At 48.2% G+C, this 17,003-nt stretch overlaps 1 protein-coding gene across 1 annotated transcript in view; it reads left to right on the top strand.

The window, feature by feature from the left end:
* dcaf5 (ddb1 and cul4 associated factor 5) overlaps positions 1-14,947 on the top strand; it is a 28,853-nt gene extending 13,906 nt beyond the window's left edge. The window contains exons 6-9 of the mRNA XM_056295340.1: positions 3,921-4,134; positions 6,581-6,647; positions 8,785-8,912; positions 11,400-14,947. Coding sequence (XP_056151315.1) covers positions 3,921-4,134; positions 6,581-6,647; positions 8,785-8,912; positions 11,400-12,833 — 1,843 coding nt within the window. The 3' untranslated portion in view covers positions 12,834-14,947. The remainder of the gene's footprint in view (positions 1-3,920; positions 4,135-6,580; positions 6,648-8,784; positions 8,913-11,399) is intronic.
* Positions 14,948-17,003: the final 2,056 nt, after the last annotated feature.

The following is a 17,003-nucleotide window of genomic DNA, read 5'->3' as shown; positions in this document are numbered from 1 at the left end:
TGCCTGTTCGGGGGGGGGGAGAGGGAACTGGGGGGAATAGCATGATCCTCCCACGCGCTACGTCCCCCTGGCGAAACTCCTCACTGTCAGGTGAAAAGAAGCGGCTGGCGACTCCACATGTGTCGGAGGAGGCATGTGGTAGTCTGCAGCCCTCCCTGGATCAGCATAGGGGGTGGAGCAGCGACCGGGACGGCTCAGAAGAGTGGGGTAATTGGATGGGTACAATTGGGGAGAAAAGGGGGTGGGAAACCCCCCCCCCCCAAAAAAAATGGTCGCATAGCAAACCTTTTCTTTTTGGAAAGTGCCAGTTCATATTAGCCTTGGTCACAGTCGTGCGAGGGTCTGCCTAGGAGGCTGCACATCCACAGACTGACAGGCAAAAAGTTTTTATTAGGTAGATTTTTTTAGCTCGAGTGCTGCATCTTAAAAAGTTTTTTTTTTTCCTCTCCATATTTCCCGTTCAAGTGTCTTCGGCCCTGCACAAGTCTTACAATGGCAGGAAAAACACTGATTTTTCTGTCCGTATGTGTGTGTATCTCTTGGCTGCTAATCTCGCATACTACTGTGCTGACAGGCCTAGACAGACATGCAAACATGCAAACTCCATACAGAAAGGACCTGGGACGGCCTGGGGTTTGAACCCAGGGTCTTCTTGCTGTGAGGCCACAGTGCTAATCTCTGGGCCACAGTGCCGCCCCACAATTTATGTTTCAGTTTTGTTTTTGCTGCGTAACCTTTGAGTCAAAAAACTTGTGAGATATCAAGTTAACCAACCCAATGCTGCTTTAAGAGACTGAACTTGTCTCAAAATGTTGCTTGAATATCAGTCCTGCATGTCAGTAGATTAATCCAGTGTGGGATGTTGGTGTTATTTGGATAACTGATGCTAAATTGATTCCCAACTCGTCTTAAATTGTCTTCCTATTAAAAGTTCCATAGTTGGCTTGAATTTTGTGCTATCAATGATTTTATAAGAGTGGATGTTTCATTGTCATGGCTGCATGGTGGCACAGTGGTTAGCATGGCTGCCTCACAGCAAGAAGGTCCTGGGTTCGAGCCCCGAGGTAGTCCAACCTTGGGGGTCGTCCTCTGTGTGGAGTTTGCATGTTCTCCCCGTGTCTGCATGGGTTTCCTCCGGGGGCTCCAGTTTCCTCCCACAGTCCAAAGACAGGGACAATTTAGCACGGCCGATTCACCCGACGGGTCAGGTGAATTGGCGGTACTAAATTGTCCCTAGGTATGAATGTGTGTGTGTGTCGGCCCTGTGATGGCCTGGCGGCCTGTCCAGGGTGTCTCCTCGCCTGCTGCCCAATGACTGCTGGAATAGGCTCCAGCATCCCTGCGACCCTGAGAGCAGGGTAAGCAGTTAAGACAATGGATGGATGGATGGATAGATGTTTCATTTTCAGACCGATCTGAAACGGGAATGTTGAGGTAGCTGGAGTTCTGTAAGTATCCTGAGTTGCTCAGAATTGGGCACATTTCATGTTAACATATTCTGCCCCGTATGCGTGCAGCTTTCTTCCAGTTATTCCGGTTTCCTCATCCATCCAAAGACTTTCATTGTTGGGTGTTAGCTATCAGGTAGTCCTGCCAGTGCCTCTGACCTCTGGCCTCAGATTGTGGGAGTTGGTCCCCGGGCGCTGCACCGGCGCTGCCCAATGCTCCTCATTGTAGGAGGATGGCTCAAATACAAAGAATGAATTTCCTCACAGTGATAAAGAGGCAGCACGGTGGTGCAGTGGTTAGCGCAGTCGCCTCACAGCAAGAAGGTCATGGGTTCGAGCCCCGGGGTAGTCCAACCTTGGGGGTCGTCCCGGGTCGTCCTCTGTGTGGAGTTTGCATGTTCTCCCTGTGTCTGTGTGGGTTTTCTCCAGGTGCTCCGGTTTCCTCCCACAGTCCAAAGACATGTAGGTCAGGTGAATCGGCTATACTAAATTGTCCCTAGGTGTGTGTGTGTGTGTGTGTGTGTGTGTGTGTGTGTGGGTGGGCGGGCCCTGTGATGGACTGGCAGCCTGTCCAGAGTGTCTCCCCACCTGCCGCCCAATGACTGCTGATTGATAAAGATTCTATTCTTTTCTATTCTATTCTGCTCATGGGCTTTTTTGATGGACACAAGACACTTATTGAGATGACCACCAGAGGGCGGTGTGGTCATGTCTTGTTTTACCAATCGACTGTCTTAGTTCTTTCTACCACAGCCACAGCTACATTAACCCCAGGGTAATTGTTCAATTAGACAGCTTGAACAGTGACTTTCTGTACAGTTTGTGTCAATATAATCGGTTTTGTAAAAGTTTGACATGCATTCTTTTTAGTTTAGTTTATTTCCTCATGCATGTAATAACCTTCACTGTTCCTCCCAACATTTTTTTCTTTACTTCCCAGCTACTCCTACCCAACTAGTCTCCCTCAGTTTTTTGACAAATTAAATTCTTTTAAATATCAGGTAATATTATAAAGTATGGTAACATGTAATGTGAGTTTTTACTCACCGCTGTGCAATTTTCTGATGAGCCTTGTGTATTTTGTCTGCTTTTGAATATCAAGATTGTTATCTCTGCCAGGCAGTAGCCTGGAGGGAATTGTGCGTGTGTCAGTAGCTAATCCCACAAACTACTGGACCAGTCAGCCAAAATCTTTTATTATGCACAGTTGTGACTGTATGATGAAGAACCCGTCATAGTTGTGGTGATTAAACACCTTTGAAGAACGTTTGTTCTCACTATCGCCACTCCCTCTCCTCATTCACTCTCCAGCTTGCTCAACCAACACTCCTTTCCTTTGCTGCCTGATCTGAGTCAACCCCGTACATGCGCGACTCACGTCTACGGTTGAGTCCGATTGGGCAGTGAAAGTGTCAAAATCGAAGCGTTACGTATTTGGGTGGGAGTCTCGAAATTAAATGAGAAGTCGATCGTATTTTGCGAGCCAGCAGATCATTCACTGATGTCAGCACAGCAGAGCTGGAGCAACACCGGATGAACCAAACATCTTCTTCTTCTTCTTTCGGCTTATTCCCTGTTTCTCAGGGGTCACCGCAGTGGATTTTACAGCTCCCATCGGTACCCTGAGAAGACACAGCACCAATGGCGGTGGTTGGTGGTGGTGGATGAACCAGAAATAATTCACCTTATTCACCTCGCCACCACGCGGAGGTGCCATGGTCTCTAGTGTTAAAACTCAGCTGTAAAAATACAATTTCAGGAATAGGATCACAGTCACAGCTGGAAATCATCTCCGCAGTTACAATAAAACATTTCCCACGGCTGAGCTATGTTTTCTTACCGTTGTTTTATGAATGAAAGTCAACCAGCAGAGCAGCCATTCGCCTACATTCATATTATATCACGAAAACCACGATGGGAAAACACATGTAAAGTCTTTTGCTTAGGGCTGTGAAACGATGATAGCCTGATCGCCGTCATTTCATATTAGATTTGGTTGCTTTCATGCGAGGGTCCGCCAAGGAGGCTGTGGATCCTCAGACTGACAGGCAAAATATTTTTATTTGGTAGATTTTTTTTTTTAGCTTGAGAGTTGCATATTCACAACTTCTTTTCCCCATGTTTCCCTTTCAGTCAACTTGGGTGCTGCACAAAAGTCTCATAATGGCAGGAAAAGCACTGGTTTTTCTTTCCGTGTGTCTGTTTATCTGTGTGCATGTACGGGGATACATACGCCTGGCTGAGCGCTGCACTCTCCTGAGTGTACTGCTCTAGTTACTCATGTTATAATTGTTGTTCTTTGTCTAAGGGGTTGTCAATTTTGTGATAATTTGTTGATATTTTCTGTTTTTTTTAATTTTATTTTTTACATTAGCGCTTAGGTATGATACACCCGTTCTCTTGAAAACACTATGTTTGAGTCATGTTACGGTATGTTCTTGTTAATTTGTGGTCGTGTCCCTGTCCCTCCAGCGCCCTGCTGCGTTACGGCGGCAGCATGTCCCTGCAGAGTGCCATGAGCGTCCGGTTTAACAGCACAGGCACACAGCTGCTGGCCTTGCGTCGCCGGCTGCCCCCTGTCCTGTATGAGCTCCACTCCCGCCTCCCCAGTTTCCAGTTCGACAACCAGGGCTACTTCAACTCCTGCACCATGAAGAGTTGCTGCTTCGCTGGGGACAAGGACCAGGTTGGCCTTCAGATTTCTTAATAATAACTAATACATTTAAGACTGCCAGTATTGATATTAAAGCTGAAAACCACAACATTTCTCCGTTAATATTATTTTATCCATGTGGACCATGGAGTCAGGGTACGTAATACCAGCCTCCGTGTAACACTGTTGGCCATGTCCGCTGGTGCGGTCCGCAACAAACACATACGTTTTTGGAAAAACCAGCAGTAAAAATGATTGCAACATAATGCTGATGTGGTGATGCTTCTGTCATCAGGCGATTAATGTAACTGTAGAACAATGTCGTAGTGTAGTTTGATGAAGTTTAGACTGCCTGCGTTAGCGCTGGTCCAAAATCAGGGTGCGGACTATTTACTGGTGAGCTGACTACATATATGAGCCACAGTGCCTGCCACACCTTGTCCATGAAAGTCTGTGTCAACAGGCCTGTTTCTCTCTGCCTCCCGCATCCAGCTATGTTGCAGCGCTGTTCGACTTTAATAGATTGGTTGTCCAACAGAACTGCCACATAATCATCACGTTTTAAATGGATAGAAAATGCAAAATCTTTGGTGTTGCAGTTTTATCTAACTATCTGCAAGGAAATAATGTGTGGACAACCTGAGTGAAATATCTAGCACTAACAGTACATATAATAGTTACTGTTATAACTACATAATTTCATCAGTTCATTAAATAACACCCATTGTCAAGTCTGAATTTATGCTTTGATTACCTCTCGCTGCCAGGAGATGTCAACGGCATACACATTTATGGATTACAGGTTTACTTTTAAGAAGAAGAAATAATGAAAACAGTGTCTGCAGGTCCTAGAAAACATCTTTGTTTTCACATATGTAACTCTGTAAAAGTGTAGACCGAAATCTAAAAAGTCGTTGCATAGCATTAGGTCCGGCTTGCTTCACATTCTCCTGTACCAAGCAATACCTTTCGGTTGAAGTCAGTCCCAAAATGAGACGATCGTGACATGTGCAATGCATTATGGGTTCACAGTAGGATGTTTGGATTGCTTGTCATGGGCTCAAACGGTCAGTTGCCGGGATTGCCAGCGACACGTCAACCCCGTCTTCTCGTGCCGATGCTTTGAGTTTTGCTCTCTGAAGCCATAAAAACATCCCGGCACCGGCGTTAAGCTGATCGAGCGTCTCTCCAAGCTAAATGCGTTGTGCAATATCACCGAGATCTGAAAGAAGACGAGGAGTCTGCCAGCTTTGGGGCCTCACGCGAATCAGTCCAAAAGCAAAAAGTTATTCCAAAGGTTTGACGATCTTCTGGTAGCAGCTAAGAAGGATTTTTCTTTTCACCCTGCAACCAAGTCTCTGGCTGACTTTGTTAATGTAAGCAGAGACGTCTCGACTAACATTGACATAATAAGCTTGATTATAATAGAATATATGGATTCTTGCTGAGGAATTAGGACTTCCTGTCAGCCCGCACACACACACACACACACACACACACACACACACACTAGGCCAAGAGCACTCTCTCGGGTCCTCCTCAGACGTGACATCACTGCGCAGACATGCTTATTTATGTGAACCCTATCCTTGGGGTCGGTGGAATGCATAAACGCTTCAGAAGAAATGAATATTCCCCAGACAACGGTGGAAGTGGTAGACTAGTAGACGGAAAGTCATTGGTTCAAATCCCCAAAGTATCTGCCTTCAGTAAGAGGGCCCTTATGTAAGGCATCTCACCCCATTTGCAAAAAACAGCAATTGCTGTGTTCTCACCCCCTGTTAGACTGGGATCTGAAGTGGGTTTTTTTTTTTTTTCCAGTGTTGTCAAGGCATTTTACTTTCACTGACCTGAACTGAACTCACTGCACAGCCGGGATGAACTGAAAAGATGGAAAGATAAAAGAGAGGAGACGAAAAGGTTTAAAGGTCATTAGCTGGGTTTGAACTGGTTGTTTTGGACATATAGATGACATCACCTGAACCCACGCTTCAGCGCCGGGATGTTTTATCACAAACTCAAAGAGTCACAGCAGAGGGAGGATTTTCCCTGGGCAGTGTGAGGCCAGAAGTACACCACAGTAGCTTACCAAAAAAGAAAAAAGATTATCAAATATTTTAAGGAGAATGACTAGTCATTGAAAGGTCATGGGTGTCTCGTTCTTCACTCGATGCGTCCTCTTGCAGTGGGGCTGAAGCACATGGGAGTTCTTGCTGCTATAACAGCCTCCACTCTTCTGGCAAGGCTTTCCACTAGATGTTGGAACATGGCTGTGGAGATTCGCTTCTCATTCAGCTTCAGAACCATAATAGTGAGGTTTGGGGTTTGTCTTTCCTTCTTCCTGTATGTACTGAGGGAACAGTAAAGCCCCCAGTGTTTTATGTGAAGAGATAAGTTGGGTAAATGTGTAATTTGTGGAGCTTGGTTTGAATTCCTCTCACCTTCTTCCCTTTCTCTCCCTCTCTCTTCCTCTCTGCAGTACATCTTGTCTGGATCGGACGATTTTAACCTGTACATGTGGAAAATCCCCAAAGATCCAGAGGCGGGTAAGTTGCATCCAGCCGGCCCCTTTGTCACCAGCAGTATCTTGAAGTCATCATATGTTCACGTGCACGTCATGCTTATAAGTAAATCAAGGGGGCGTCGGGGTAGGGTGGTGGTCTATTCCGTTGCCTACCAACACAGGGATTGCCGGTTCGAATCCCCGGCTTGGTCGGGCGTCCCTACAGACACAATTGGCTGCGTTTGCGGGTGGGAAACCGGATGTGGGTATGTGTCCTGGTCGCTGCACTAGCGCTTCCTCTGGTCGGTCGGGGCGCCTGTTCGGGGGGGGAGACTGGGGGGAATAGCGTGATCCTCCCACGCGCTACGTCCCCCTGGTGAAACTCCTCACTGTCAGGTGAAAAGAAGCGGCCGGCAACTCCACATTTATCGGAGGAGACATGGTAGTTTGCAGCTGTCCGCGGATCTGCAGAGGGGGTGGAGCAGCATCTGGGACGGCTTGGAGGAGTGGGGTAATTGGCTGGATGCAATTGGGGGGAAAGGGGGTGGGGATTAAAGTAAATCAGCGTTTTGCCAACTACGGGTTACAGACCCATTTCCGGGTGAGTCCCTGTGTGAAAAAATTAATGAGTTTCAAACTTAATTTACTCATTTTGAGTTGAAAATTACCACCCCTGCTCCCCACCCTACCCCCAACACACGAAAACAAACTGCAGTGGGACAAGTGGAACTAGGTAAAAACTCTACGAGGGTTAGAGGTTTGATTCTTACCAGAAATATAACTAAAGCATTCTCATTATGTTTTTAGGAGCACAAACGGTTATTTATATATAGTAGTAGTAATTAATACTAATGTAGTCACTGGTCATTAGCATCAGCATTTTGGCACAAATTTTCTCTACACATAAAATAATAATAATAACATAATAACATCACTTATGATGTGTCCCAGTCCCAATGCATCCTAGGATGTATTTTCAAGTCGAGTTTTATATATATATATATATATATATATATCAGCCCTATATAGGTTGGCCATGTGATGGCCTGGCGGTCTGTCCAGGGTGTCTCCCCGCCTGCTGCCCAATGACTGCTGGGATAGGCTCCAGCATCCCCGCGACCCTGAGAGCAGGATAAGCGGTTTGGATAATGGATGGATGGAATGGATGTTGGCACAGTTTGGCTAACACAAATAAATGCTGTACATTCTTCGATGGCTCACACTTTTCCGTTACAATCTCATGCACATTGTGCAGGAAACAATAAGCAGCCTTTGTAAAGGCGTCCTTGGTTGTTCTATGGAGAAAGAAATCCTCTAATACAGAAGCAAGACCTGCTGGTCCTATTAAAGAAAACTACCAACTTTGTCACCGTCACAGATTTTGTGTTTTAAAACACTTGGTAAAATTATTTTTGTCAGTCTTTCTGAGTGGTATCGTTCTCGTTTTCAGATGAAAAGGCACAAATACATTTAACAGTTACACAATACACAATATTTATTTTCCCTATGGGGATTAAACAGTTGAGGTGTATTTTATCTTCTCATAGTTTAACGTAGGCGGCACGGTCGGTGACACGTTGGTTAGCACAGTCGCCTCACAGCAAGAAGGTCCTGGGTTCGAGCCCCGGGGTAGTCCAACCTCGGGGGTCGTCCTCTGTGTGGAGTTTGCATGTTCTCCCCGTGTCTGCGTGGGTTTCCTCCGGGGGCTCCGGTTTCCTCCCACAGTCCAAAGACAGGTGTGAATGTGTGTGTGTCGGCCCTGTGATGGCCTGACGGCCTGTCCAGGGTGTCTCCCCGCCTGCCCTACAATGACTGCTGGGATAGGCTCCAGCATCCCCGCCACCCTGAGAGCAGACTAAGCGGTTTGGATGATGGAATGGAACAGTTTAACGTGAAACAACAAATTCCTCTGTTAAGGTGTAGAGAGGAGGAGAACTCACACTCCCCATCACAGACACACAGTGAATTTATGTCAAAAGTTTACCAGTATTATTGTGGATCAAATGTAAGATGCATTTTATTGTCCTCACAGGGACATTTTGTCCTGGACTTTGCAGCAGTAACCCCAAGGACATATAAACCATAAGTGAAAACGGCAACATCTGCAGAAAACCCATCATAAGGGTCCTTCCTACCTGTCAGACATCTTAGTTTCCCTCCATGTTTTGTGGTTCCCTCAGGAGGCCCGGGTCGTGTGGTGAATGGGGCATTCATGGTTCTGAAGGGTCACCGCTCTATCGTCAACCAGGTCCGCTTCAACCCTCACACCTACATGATCTGTTCGTCCGGCGTGGAGAAGGTCATCAAGGTCAGTAATAAATAATCACTGCCAACTGAATGTCATACCTTGTTATTTTGGACTACATCAAGGTTTTTGTAAACCTAGATGCGGGCCAAATATGATCAGATTATTTTTTTTTTTAACCCAAAATGAGATTTAGACTAGTCTGAGTTATGTGGGGAGTAAAACAAATGTGTGATGTAGGGTTGGGAGGTGTTGAGAGTCCTGAGAGACTTTCTTGAAACTGGGATATCAGAGTCAGACTGGCCCGACCTTAAAGGTCTCCCCCGCATTTGCCCACATGTCCACGAGCAAGATGCAGAATAGCGACCAGCTGCGAGGAAACCGCGCCATACGTGACTCAACACGCTGCCTTTTTCCTCTTGGAGGGGGGCAGACACAAAAATGATTCGAAATTAATAGATTCCCTTCATGGATCAGATGATATTCTTTTGTAATCACTAGCTGCAAAAAGGATAAAATGGTTCCATAGAAGCCTAGAAAGTATTAGTATCTGAAGTTACCGTCCATAGGGTACTTACATAGTCTTTGCATTGAATAAAATGTAGCAGGCATCAAAGTTAATGCTCCAAAATAATGGTATACACCAATAGGCCGAAACATTAAAACCTCTGACAGGTGAAGTGAATCACATGGATTATCTTGGTACATCCCACAGAAGAGCTACTGTAGCTCAAATTGCTGAAAAACTTAATGCTGGCTGTGGTAGACAGGTGTCAGAACACACAGTGCATCACAGCTTGCGGTGTATGGGGCTGCGTAGCCGCAGCGTGCCCATGTTGACCCCTGTCCACTGCCGAGAGTGCCTACAATGGGCATGTGAGTGTTAGAACTAGACCGTAGAGCAGTGGAACAAGATGGCCTACCTGGTCCAATGAATCAAATTTTCTTTTACATCATGTGGACGGCGGGTTGCGTGTGCGTCGTTTACCTGGGGAAGAGATGGCACCAGGATGCACTATGGGAAGAAGGCAAGATGGCAGACACAGTGTGAACCCGGTGAACCCGGGGACCAACTGCAGTTCGTCTTGCCATACCTCAGTCAGGGGCACAGACAGGAGTGTTAACCCTAACATGCATGTCTTTTTGATGGTGGGGGAAACCGGAGCACCCGGGGAGAACATGCAAACTCGCACACAGAGGACGACCTGGGACGACCCCGTAAGTTGGACAACTCCGGGGCTGGAACCCAGGACCTTCTTGCTGTGAGGCAACAGCGCTAACCACTGGGCCACTGTGCTGCCCAGTTTTCTAGGTTGTGATATTTTGAGTTTTGGGTTGCCAGAAGAAACTCGGTTAAATTTTATCATGTTGGTTCAAGCCAACTGGCAAAGGAAACGTTTTCAATAAATGATAAAGTTAATTTGTCCCAAAAAATTCAAGTTGATAAAGCAAATTGGATTACATCATACTGACCTCTCTCCTCCTGTCCTGCTGCAGCTCTTTACCGTACGTGTCGATTCCTCTCAGTTTCTTAGAAAACAGAATGTTTTCTTAAGCCCGAGAGAGAGAGAGAGAGAGAGAGAGAGAGACTGGAACTTACCTTGCCCGATCATACCATTCAGTGTTTGTGTTGTCAGCAGCACAAAGGCAGCGCTGAGCAGCTAGAGAAATCCCACCCAAGCACACGCCCTCCTCTTGCCTGATGATAACTCCCTCCCATTTTATCCCGGGTGCTGAACCCATGAGTATGCCTGACCGCAGCAGAGCTCAGCTCGCTGTCTCGACGCCTTTCTGACTTCCTCGGTCACGCGTCACCGGACAGTCTCAGCATGCAGAGATGAGTAAAATGTTGAGTCATATCCCGTCATCTTTTAACTTTTCTTCCTTATTTATAAAGTAAGAAATCCGACCAGGATACACTGCGGAGATGAGGTTCGGAGGTTCGGAGGGTTGATTCTAGAAATAGTCGGCATACTCTTGAGTTCCAGAGGGAATAATCAGTGTAATGCCACTGGGCAACAAGCCTCCACAATTGAAAAGACTTTTTACATCAGGGTTTTGAAGTCGTTTTGCAGCTGTTTGGAAATTCTTTCTCTAAAAGGATGTGTTTCAGGAATGAAGTATTTTTGAGTTGTCCCATCATGCATTTGAGGCAACATAATATTGAATTTTCCAAACAGGAAAATCCCAAGTTCACAGAACAGCTTCATGCTAGTTACTAATAATGACAGCAGCTCAATAGAATGAGAAAAGATGTGTATTTTTTCAGTTTAAAAAAACGACAAAAGCATTGTCTGTGGTGTCATGAAAAGCTGGCCTTCCTTTTTGTCTGCGCAGCAACAGTGTTCTCTCTTGTTTTTGTGTGTTATGGTGTATGGAATGAAAGCTGATACAGGCCCAGGTGCTCTGGGCCAGTAATAGAAGAGAGTGTTTTTCTCTGAAAGTGATTTGTTACTCACCACTTTGCCTTTCTGTCTGTCTACACACCCTTCTACCCCCTCCTTCATTTTTTCTGTACCCCTTTTCTCTTCATCCATCCATCCACCTCAGGTATGGAGTCCGTACCAGCAGCCTGACAGCCTGGGAGACCTGGAGGGCCGGGTGGAGGACAGGTCTCGGAGCCTGTACACCCATGAGGAGTACATCAGCCTAGTGTTGAACAGCGGCAGCGGCCTGTCCCACGACTATGTAAGCCAGTCCATCCAGGAAGACCCGCGAATGATGGCCTTCTTCGACTCACTGGTCCGCCGGGAGATCGAAGGCTGGAGCTCCGATTCTGACAGTGACCTGAGCGAGGGCGCCATCCTGCAGCTGCATGCCAGAGGGCGGCGTTCCAACCGCACCGCTCCAATACCGCCGACTGCTGGAGGAGGAGAAGGGGGGGCTAGAGGCAGAGCCTCGTCAGCCACTGGTCACAACAGCGACTCTGATCACTCATCGTCCTCCTCATCATTGGCTGGACCTGACACCTCAGGAGTCGAGGAGCAAGCTGGGGTGGGGGGGGAGGGCCAGGGCCGGCCAAGGAGGCGGGCCCAGCAACTGCGGCACCAGTCGGGCTTCCTGCTGGACCTGGTGAACGAGGACTCGGACTCGAGTGAGTTCTGGCTTGACCCCATGCCCCGGCCACACTCTCCCAGCCCCAGGGACAACTCCACCCTGTCCAGCCCCACCTCTTCACCATCACTCCCCGCCGGTGCCTCCAGTTCATCCTCCTCATCCACCTCCAGCTCCAGCAGCGATGCAGAGGATAATGGGCAACAGGGGGGCAAGCGCGGCACAGCGAGAAGGCGCCGCATGCACGTGGTCTCCCGGGCGGGAGAACGGCCCGAGTCCGTGCAGGCACTGTTCTCCGCTGTCGACTCCTGCAGCTACCCTGAGATCTCCATTGAAGACCCCTCCTCTCCCTCCTCATCCTCATCCTCATCAGGTCAGGATGTAGTCCAATCCGGACCCCGTGGCAGCAACCCGAAAGACGAGGACAAATGCCTAAGCCCCTCTTATTTTGTGTGTCACAGCCCAGTCATGTCCCCGGAGAGCCAGGAGAATGAGGAGGGCAGCGAAAGAGTAGAGCAGGGGGGAGACTCCACGGCCTCTCCCGCATCAGCTGATACCCCAAGGACAGAGTCCCGGGCCGGGGAGAGGGTTTTAGCTAGGGCTGCTGCAGCAGAGAGCTCCGACAGCAGAGAGGATGGCAGAAGCTCGCTGGACCCAGACAGTAACTGTGCCTCCCTGAGCCAGCTTGGCCAAGGAGTGAACGGGCAGCACCAGACTGTGGCACCACACAGTGGGCATGCCAGTCAGAAGCACCATGGCTCCGAAGAGTACATCAGAGAAACGGCTGTCACACCGGCAGACACCAGGCCCCTGAGGGAGGGGACACCGCTTCCGCAGGTCCCTGCCCACGGGGCTCTGAAACGGACTCACATGGGGTCGGGAGAGGGGGAAGTGGTGTCCTTACCCACAGAGAAGAAGTTTAAAACATGAGGACACTTCTGTGTTACTTGGCGATTTGGTTTTTCTGTTTCTTCAGAGACTTGCGTTAGGACAGGTTTTCTAAAAGTGGGCTCGGAAGTCTCCAGGGGATCTTTGAGATGTCTATAGGGGTTTCCCACGAAATTTGGGGAATGGTTTGACTGTAATTTACTAAATTTATAGCAATTAAAAAATGGATAAGAAATGCAGTTCTTGGATGTTAATAATGGATAAGAAATGCAGTTGAGAGGCTTCTCTCTCAACTGTTGTCTCCTTACCTACTATCTAGATTGTCATAATACTAAACCAACAAAAAAGTACTAATTTGTATCAAGTGGTTGTCCATTCCTTATTTTGTGTCTCATCCCCCAAGACAACAAAGCTGTTGTGAACCTCTGCTTTAGAATGTTAGTTCTCTATTACTTTGGCAGTTTTGCTTTTTTTTGGTTTGGGGTCTTGGTTAAAAAGGGGTTTCAGACAGTTGGACACACAAACACTCAAATGCGGAGCTGCAGAGGAAGTTACATATCCGAGCAGCGTGTGAGACTTTTTATTTTAGAACAAATTGATTGGATATTGTCATCAATCGAGGTCAAGCCACGGATAACAATAATTTCTTTTGGTGGGGTCTGCGAAAAAAGGTAAATAAGCTAGCTTTGGTGCAGGCAAAGTATATTGGCTCGTCATTCATTTTCATAATGCGTAAATTCTTGGCTCGGAGGCTGTGGGTGGTGCAGAAATTCCTACACGGGATTTGGAGTCACTCTAGCCGAAAACCAAGGGAAAAAGTGTTAATGGAGGACGTGAGACTGGCAGGGTTTAGTTTCCTCAACGTTGGAGTGTAGAGTATCTGATTTGACTCATTTTTGTTTCATTTATTATTTTCTTTCACAGTTGACACTGCTTCAGTGTGCCTGAAGAATCGGTTGTCTCCATTGTGATTCTTGGAAGCGCCATCTGTTTAAAATGTGCATCGGTGTTCTGTTTTCATTGTCTTTACAGTTGTATTTTGTGTGTCTTTGTCCAGATTCTGGGTACCGTTACAAGCCAGTGCCCCCTTTGGGTTTTTTCTTTTGCAATTAAAGCAGCATAGAAAAACTACTGTTTATTGCTGGGCCTCGGCGCTCCTTCCTAATTAGCTCTGATTTGCACAGGGTATATATAGACCGATGCTTATTTAGGACATGCATTCTTGTTTTTGAAGCCACGGATCTTGAAATAATTGTTAATGAGGACTGTGGTCCTCCACACCACAAATTGTTATGCCCGCGCATGCACGGTTGCCACGGCAACACAGCTTCAGCTCTCCTGTGAAAGGAAACTGAAGTAGATTCGGCTCTCCGTGATCCTGAACAGCCGTTCCCAGCCAAAGATATAAAACCCCCATGACTTCAGTGCTTTCATTCTGAAAAGATTTGATAAACAAACAGCTGCCGGGCCTGTCAAAATGTAAGTTATCGGGCATCCGGGTGGCGTAGCGGTCTATTCTGCTGCCTACCAACACGGGGATTATCGGTTTGAATCCCCGGGTTACCTCAAGCTTGGTCCGGCGTCCCTACAGACACAATTGGCCGTGTCTGCGGGTGAGAGGTCAGATGTGGGTATGTGTCCTGGTCGCTGCACTAGCGCCTCCTCTGGTCAGTCGGGGCGCCTGTTCGGGGGGGGAATAGCGTGATCCTCCCATGCGCCACGTCCCCCCTGGTGAAACTCCTCACTGTCAGGGGAAAAGAAGCAGCTGGTGACTCCACATGTACGGGAGGAGGCATGTGGTAGTCTGCAGCCCTCCCCGGATCGGCAGAGGGGGCGGAGCAGCCACCGGGTCGGCTTGGAAGTGTGGGGTAATTGGCCAGGTACAATTGGGGAGAAAAGGGGGGGGGTAAGTTATTAAGCATGTGAATGGTGTAATTAGTGTCTTTAAAGCACTATTGCATCACTGGAGTTGTATAAAAACATCACTGTCCAAAATGTTGACTTGTCAAAACTGAACGAAGAAACATATCCCTGGTTTGACACATTGACACCTGTGTACTTTGGATTACACAATAGTTTTGTTGCTCTGTGGTTTGTGTAACTTGCTAAGCCCAGAGATAAGTGTGTACATGTTCAGTAAAGGTCGAAAAGTGAAAAAAAACCTAAACAAGAGTTGGGTTTTGACGTGACGTCAGTGTTCCGTATTTTAGCTCCGGAGTCGGGCGACATCCCGGTGAGCTCACCCTCCTCCGCTGAAAGTCAGCATCTTGTTCTGCCTTCTGTACTTGTTAGCTGCAACAACTTGGTTTATTGTCCAAACTTGCCCCCGTCTGCCCTCTTCTAGCACTTGTGGCTGCTTCGCTGGAGGGTTAGAGGCGATGATTTTCCAGGGAAAGTCCTGCCTGACGTAAACTCGACAAATGATCAACTGCAAAAGCATCCGTTGTGTTCATAGTCATGGGTAGCTACTGTCTTAGTTATGCCATGACATCAGGGATCAAGAAGAACCTTTGGAAATCTGCTGTGTTCCAACTTTAAAGTCTGTCCTGCCCTACCACCTGTTTCTTCTTACTGAGCCCCCTCTTTCCCCTTGGGGGGGACTGCGTCCTGGTGCAGAGACATGGACCCGGGGCCGGAGAATAATGTAGCACCCTGGACAAGATCCCAGTTCATTGCAGGGTCCTCTCCCCAGTTGTACTTGGTCAGTTACCCCACTCTTCCGAGCCGTCCCGGTCGCTGCTCCACCCCCTCTGCCGATCCGGGGAGGGCTGCAGACTACCACATGCCTCCTCCCATACATGTGAGTCACCAGCCGCTTCTTTTCCCCTGACAGTGAGGAGTTTCACCAGGGGGACGTAGCGCGTGGGAGGATCACGCTATTCCCCCCCCAAACAGGCGCTCTGACTGACCAGAGGAGGCGCTAGTGCAGCGACCAGAACACACCCACATCCAGCTTCCCACCCACAGAGACGGCCAATTGTGTCAGCAGGGATGCCCGACCAAGCCGGAGGCAACACGGGGATTCGAACCGGCCACCCCCGTGTTGGTAGGCAACGGAATAGACCGCTACGCCACCCGAACGCCCCACACCTTTTTATTCCTGTGGTCAGTTTTGAACATTGAATGGGAGTCTTTTGGAACATGCGAACTCCATTCAGAAGGGCCGAAACTGAATCCAGGACCCTGTAGCTGCCCGGCAACAGATGAGCACAAAGCCACAGCGCCCCCTGCGAGCACTAATTCTCACTCCGGTCTCACACTCTCAGGCTAGCTTTCTGTGTTGTGCAGACCTGCATAGCTAGTTACTGCAATTCCCATTCACTGATGTTGCACTTTGACCTCGACAGTCATTTGGTGGGTGTTCAGTTCCCCCCCCCTCCCCCCCAGATGGTAGAGCGCTCCCCGGAGTTTACACAAGATTTCAGGTACACAGGAAGTGCTTTTGTAATGCCCTACCTGGGCATCCACTAGACCTTAGCTCTCTTTAGTCTCCCAGAAGAAGAACAAACCTCTCGTGAGATATGTCCACAAATGGGCAAAGGATCTCAAACTAACGTGCGATAACGATGCCGCGCTCGCCCAAGGCGGATCTCGCATTCCCCAACAGTGGGGCATGATTGTTAAAGAGGCTAATGACGTCACGGGGCACATGACGTCACCGGCGTCTACGTTACTACTCCCCATCCACACCCAGTATGACAGCTCCTCTCTTCTAGATGAGGGCACATGCTGCCAATTGGCATACCAGTGGTTTTCGGGTAGATGTATAAAAAGAACCAAGGGGAGGGGGGGGGGAGAAGCATGTCAGTAGCTTGATGCTGAGGCGGTAATCTGAGGGCAAACAGACACGTAGTTACTGGGTTTATCGAGCCGTTTCTGCTGCTCTCGTGTCAAAACAATCTCCGACTTGCTGTGGTTCTGGGTGAGCTCTCCGCGAGGCGGCAACTTATCTGCAGGAAGTGGACACCCTTCATTTCACCCTGCAGCTTCCCCCGGCACAGCTATTCAAATAGGAGGATCAGCGAGGCCGCTGTTGACGTTTTGACCGGGCCGGGTACACACGGCGCAGGCTTAAACCTCAGACCGGTGCACATCGGCTGCTTCTCTTTGAATAGTTTTCCCTAATCGCAGATGTAACGGACTGAAAATGGACGGTCCTGGCTGGAACCACGCAGGCCGCAAGAAGCTTAGCAGTCACGGACGTCTTTAATC

This window comes from Lampris incognitus, chromosome 16, assembly GCF_029633865.1.
Source record: "Lampris incognitus isolate fLamInc1 chromosome 16, fLamInc1.hap2, whole genome shotgun sequence".
Lineage (NCBI taxonomy): Eukaryota > Metazoa > Chordata > Actinopteri > Lampriformes > Lampridae > Lampris > Lampris incognitus.
Note: the sequence above shows the minus strand (reverse complement) of the source record. Positions and strands in the feature narration are given on the sequence as shown.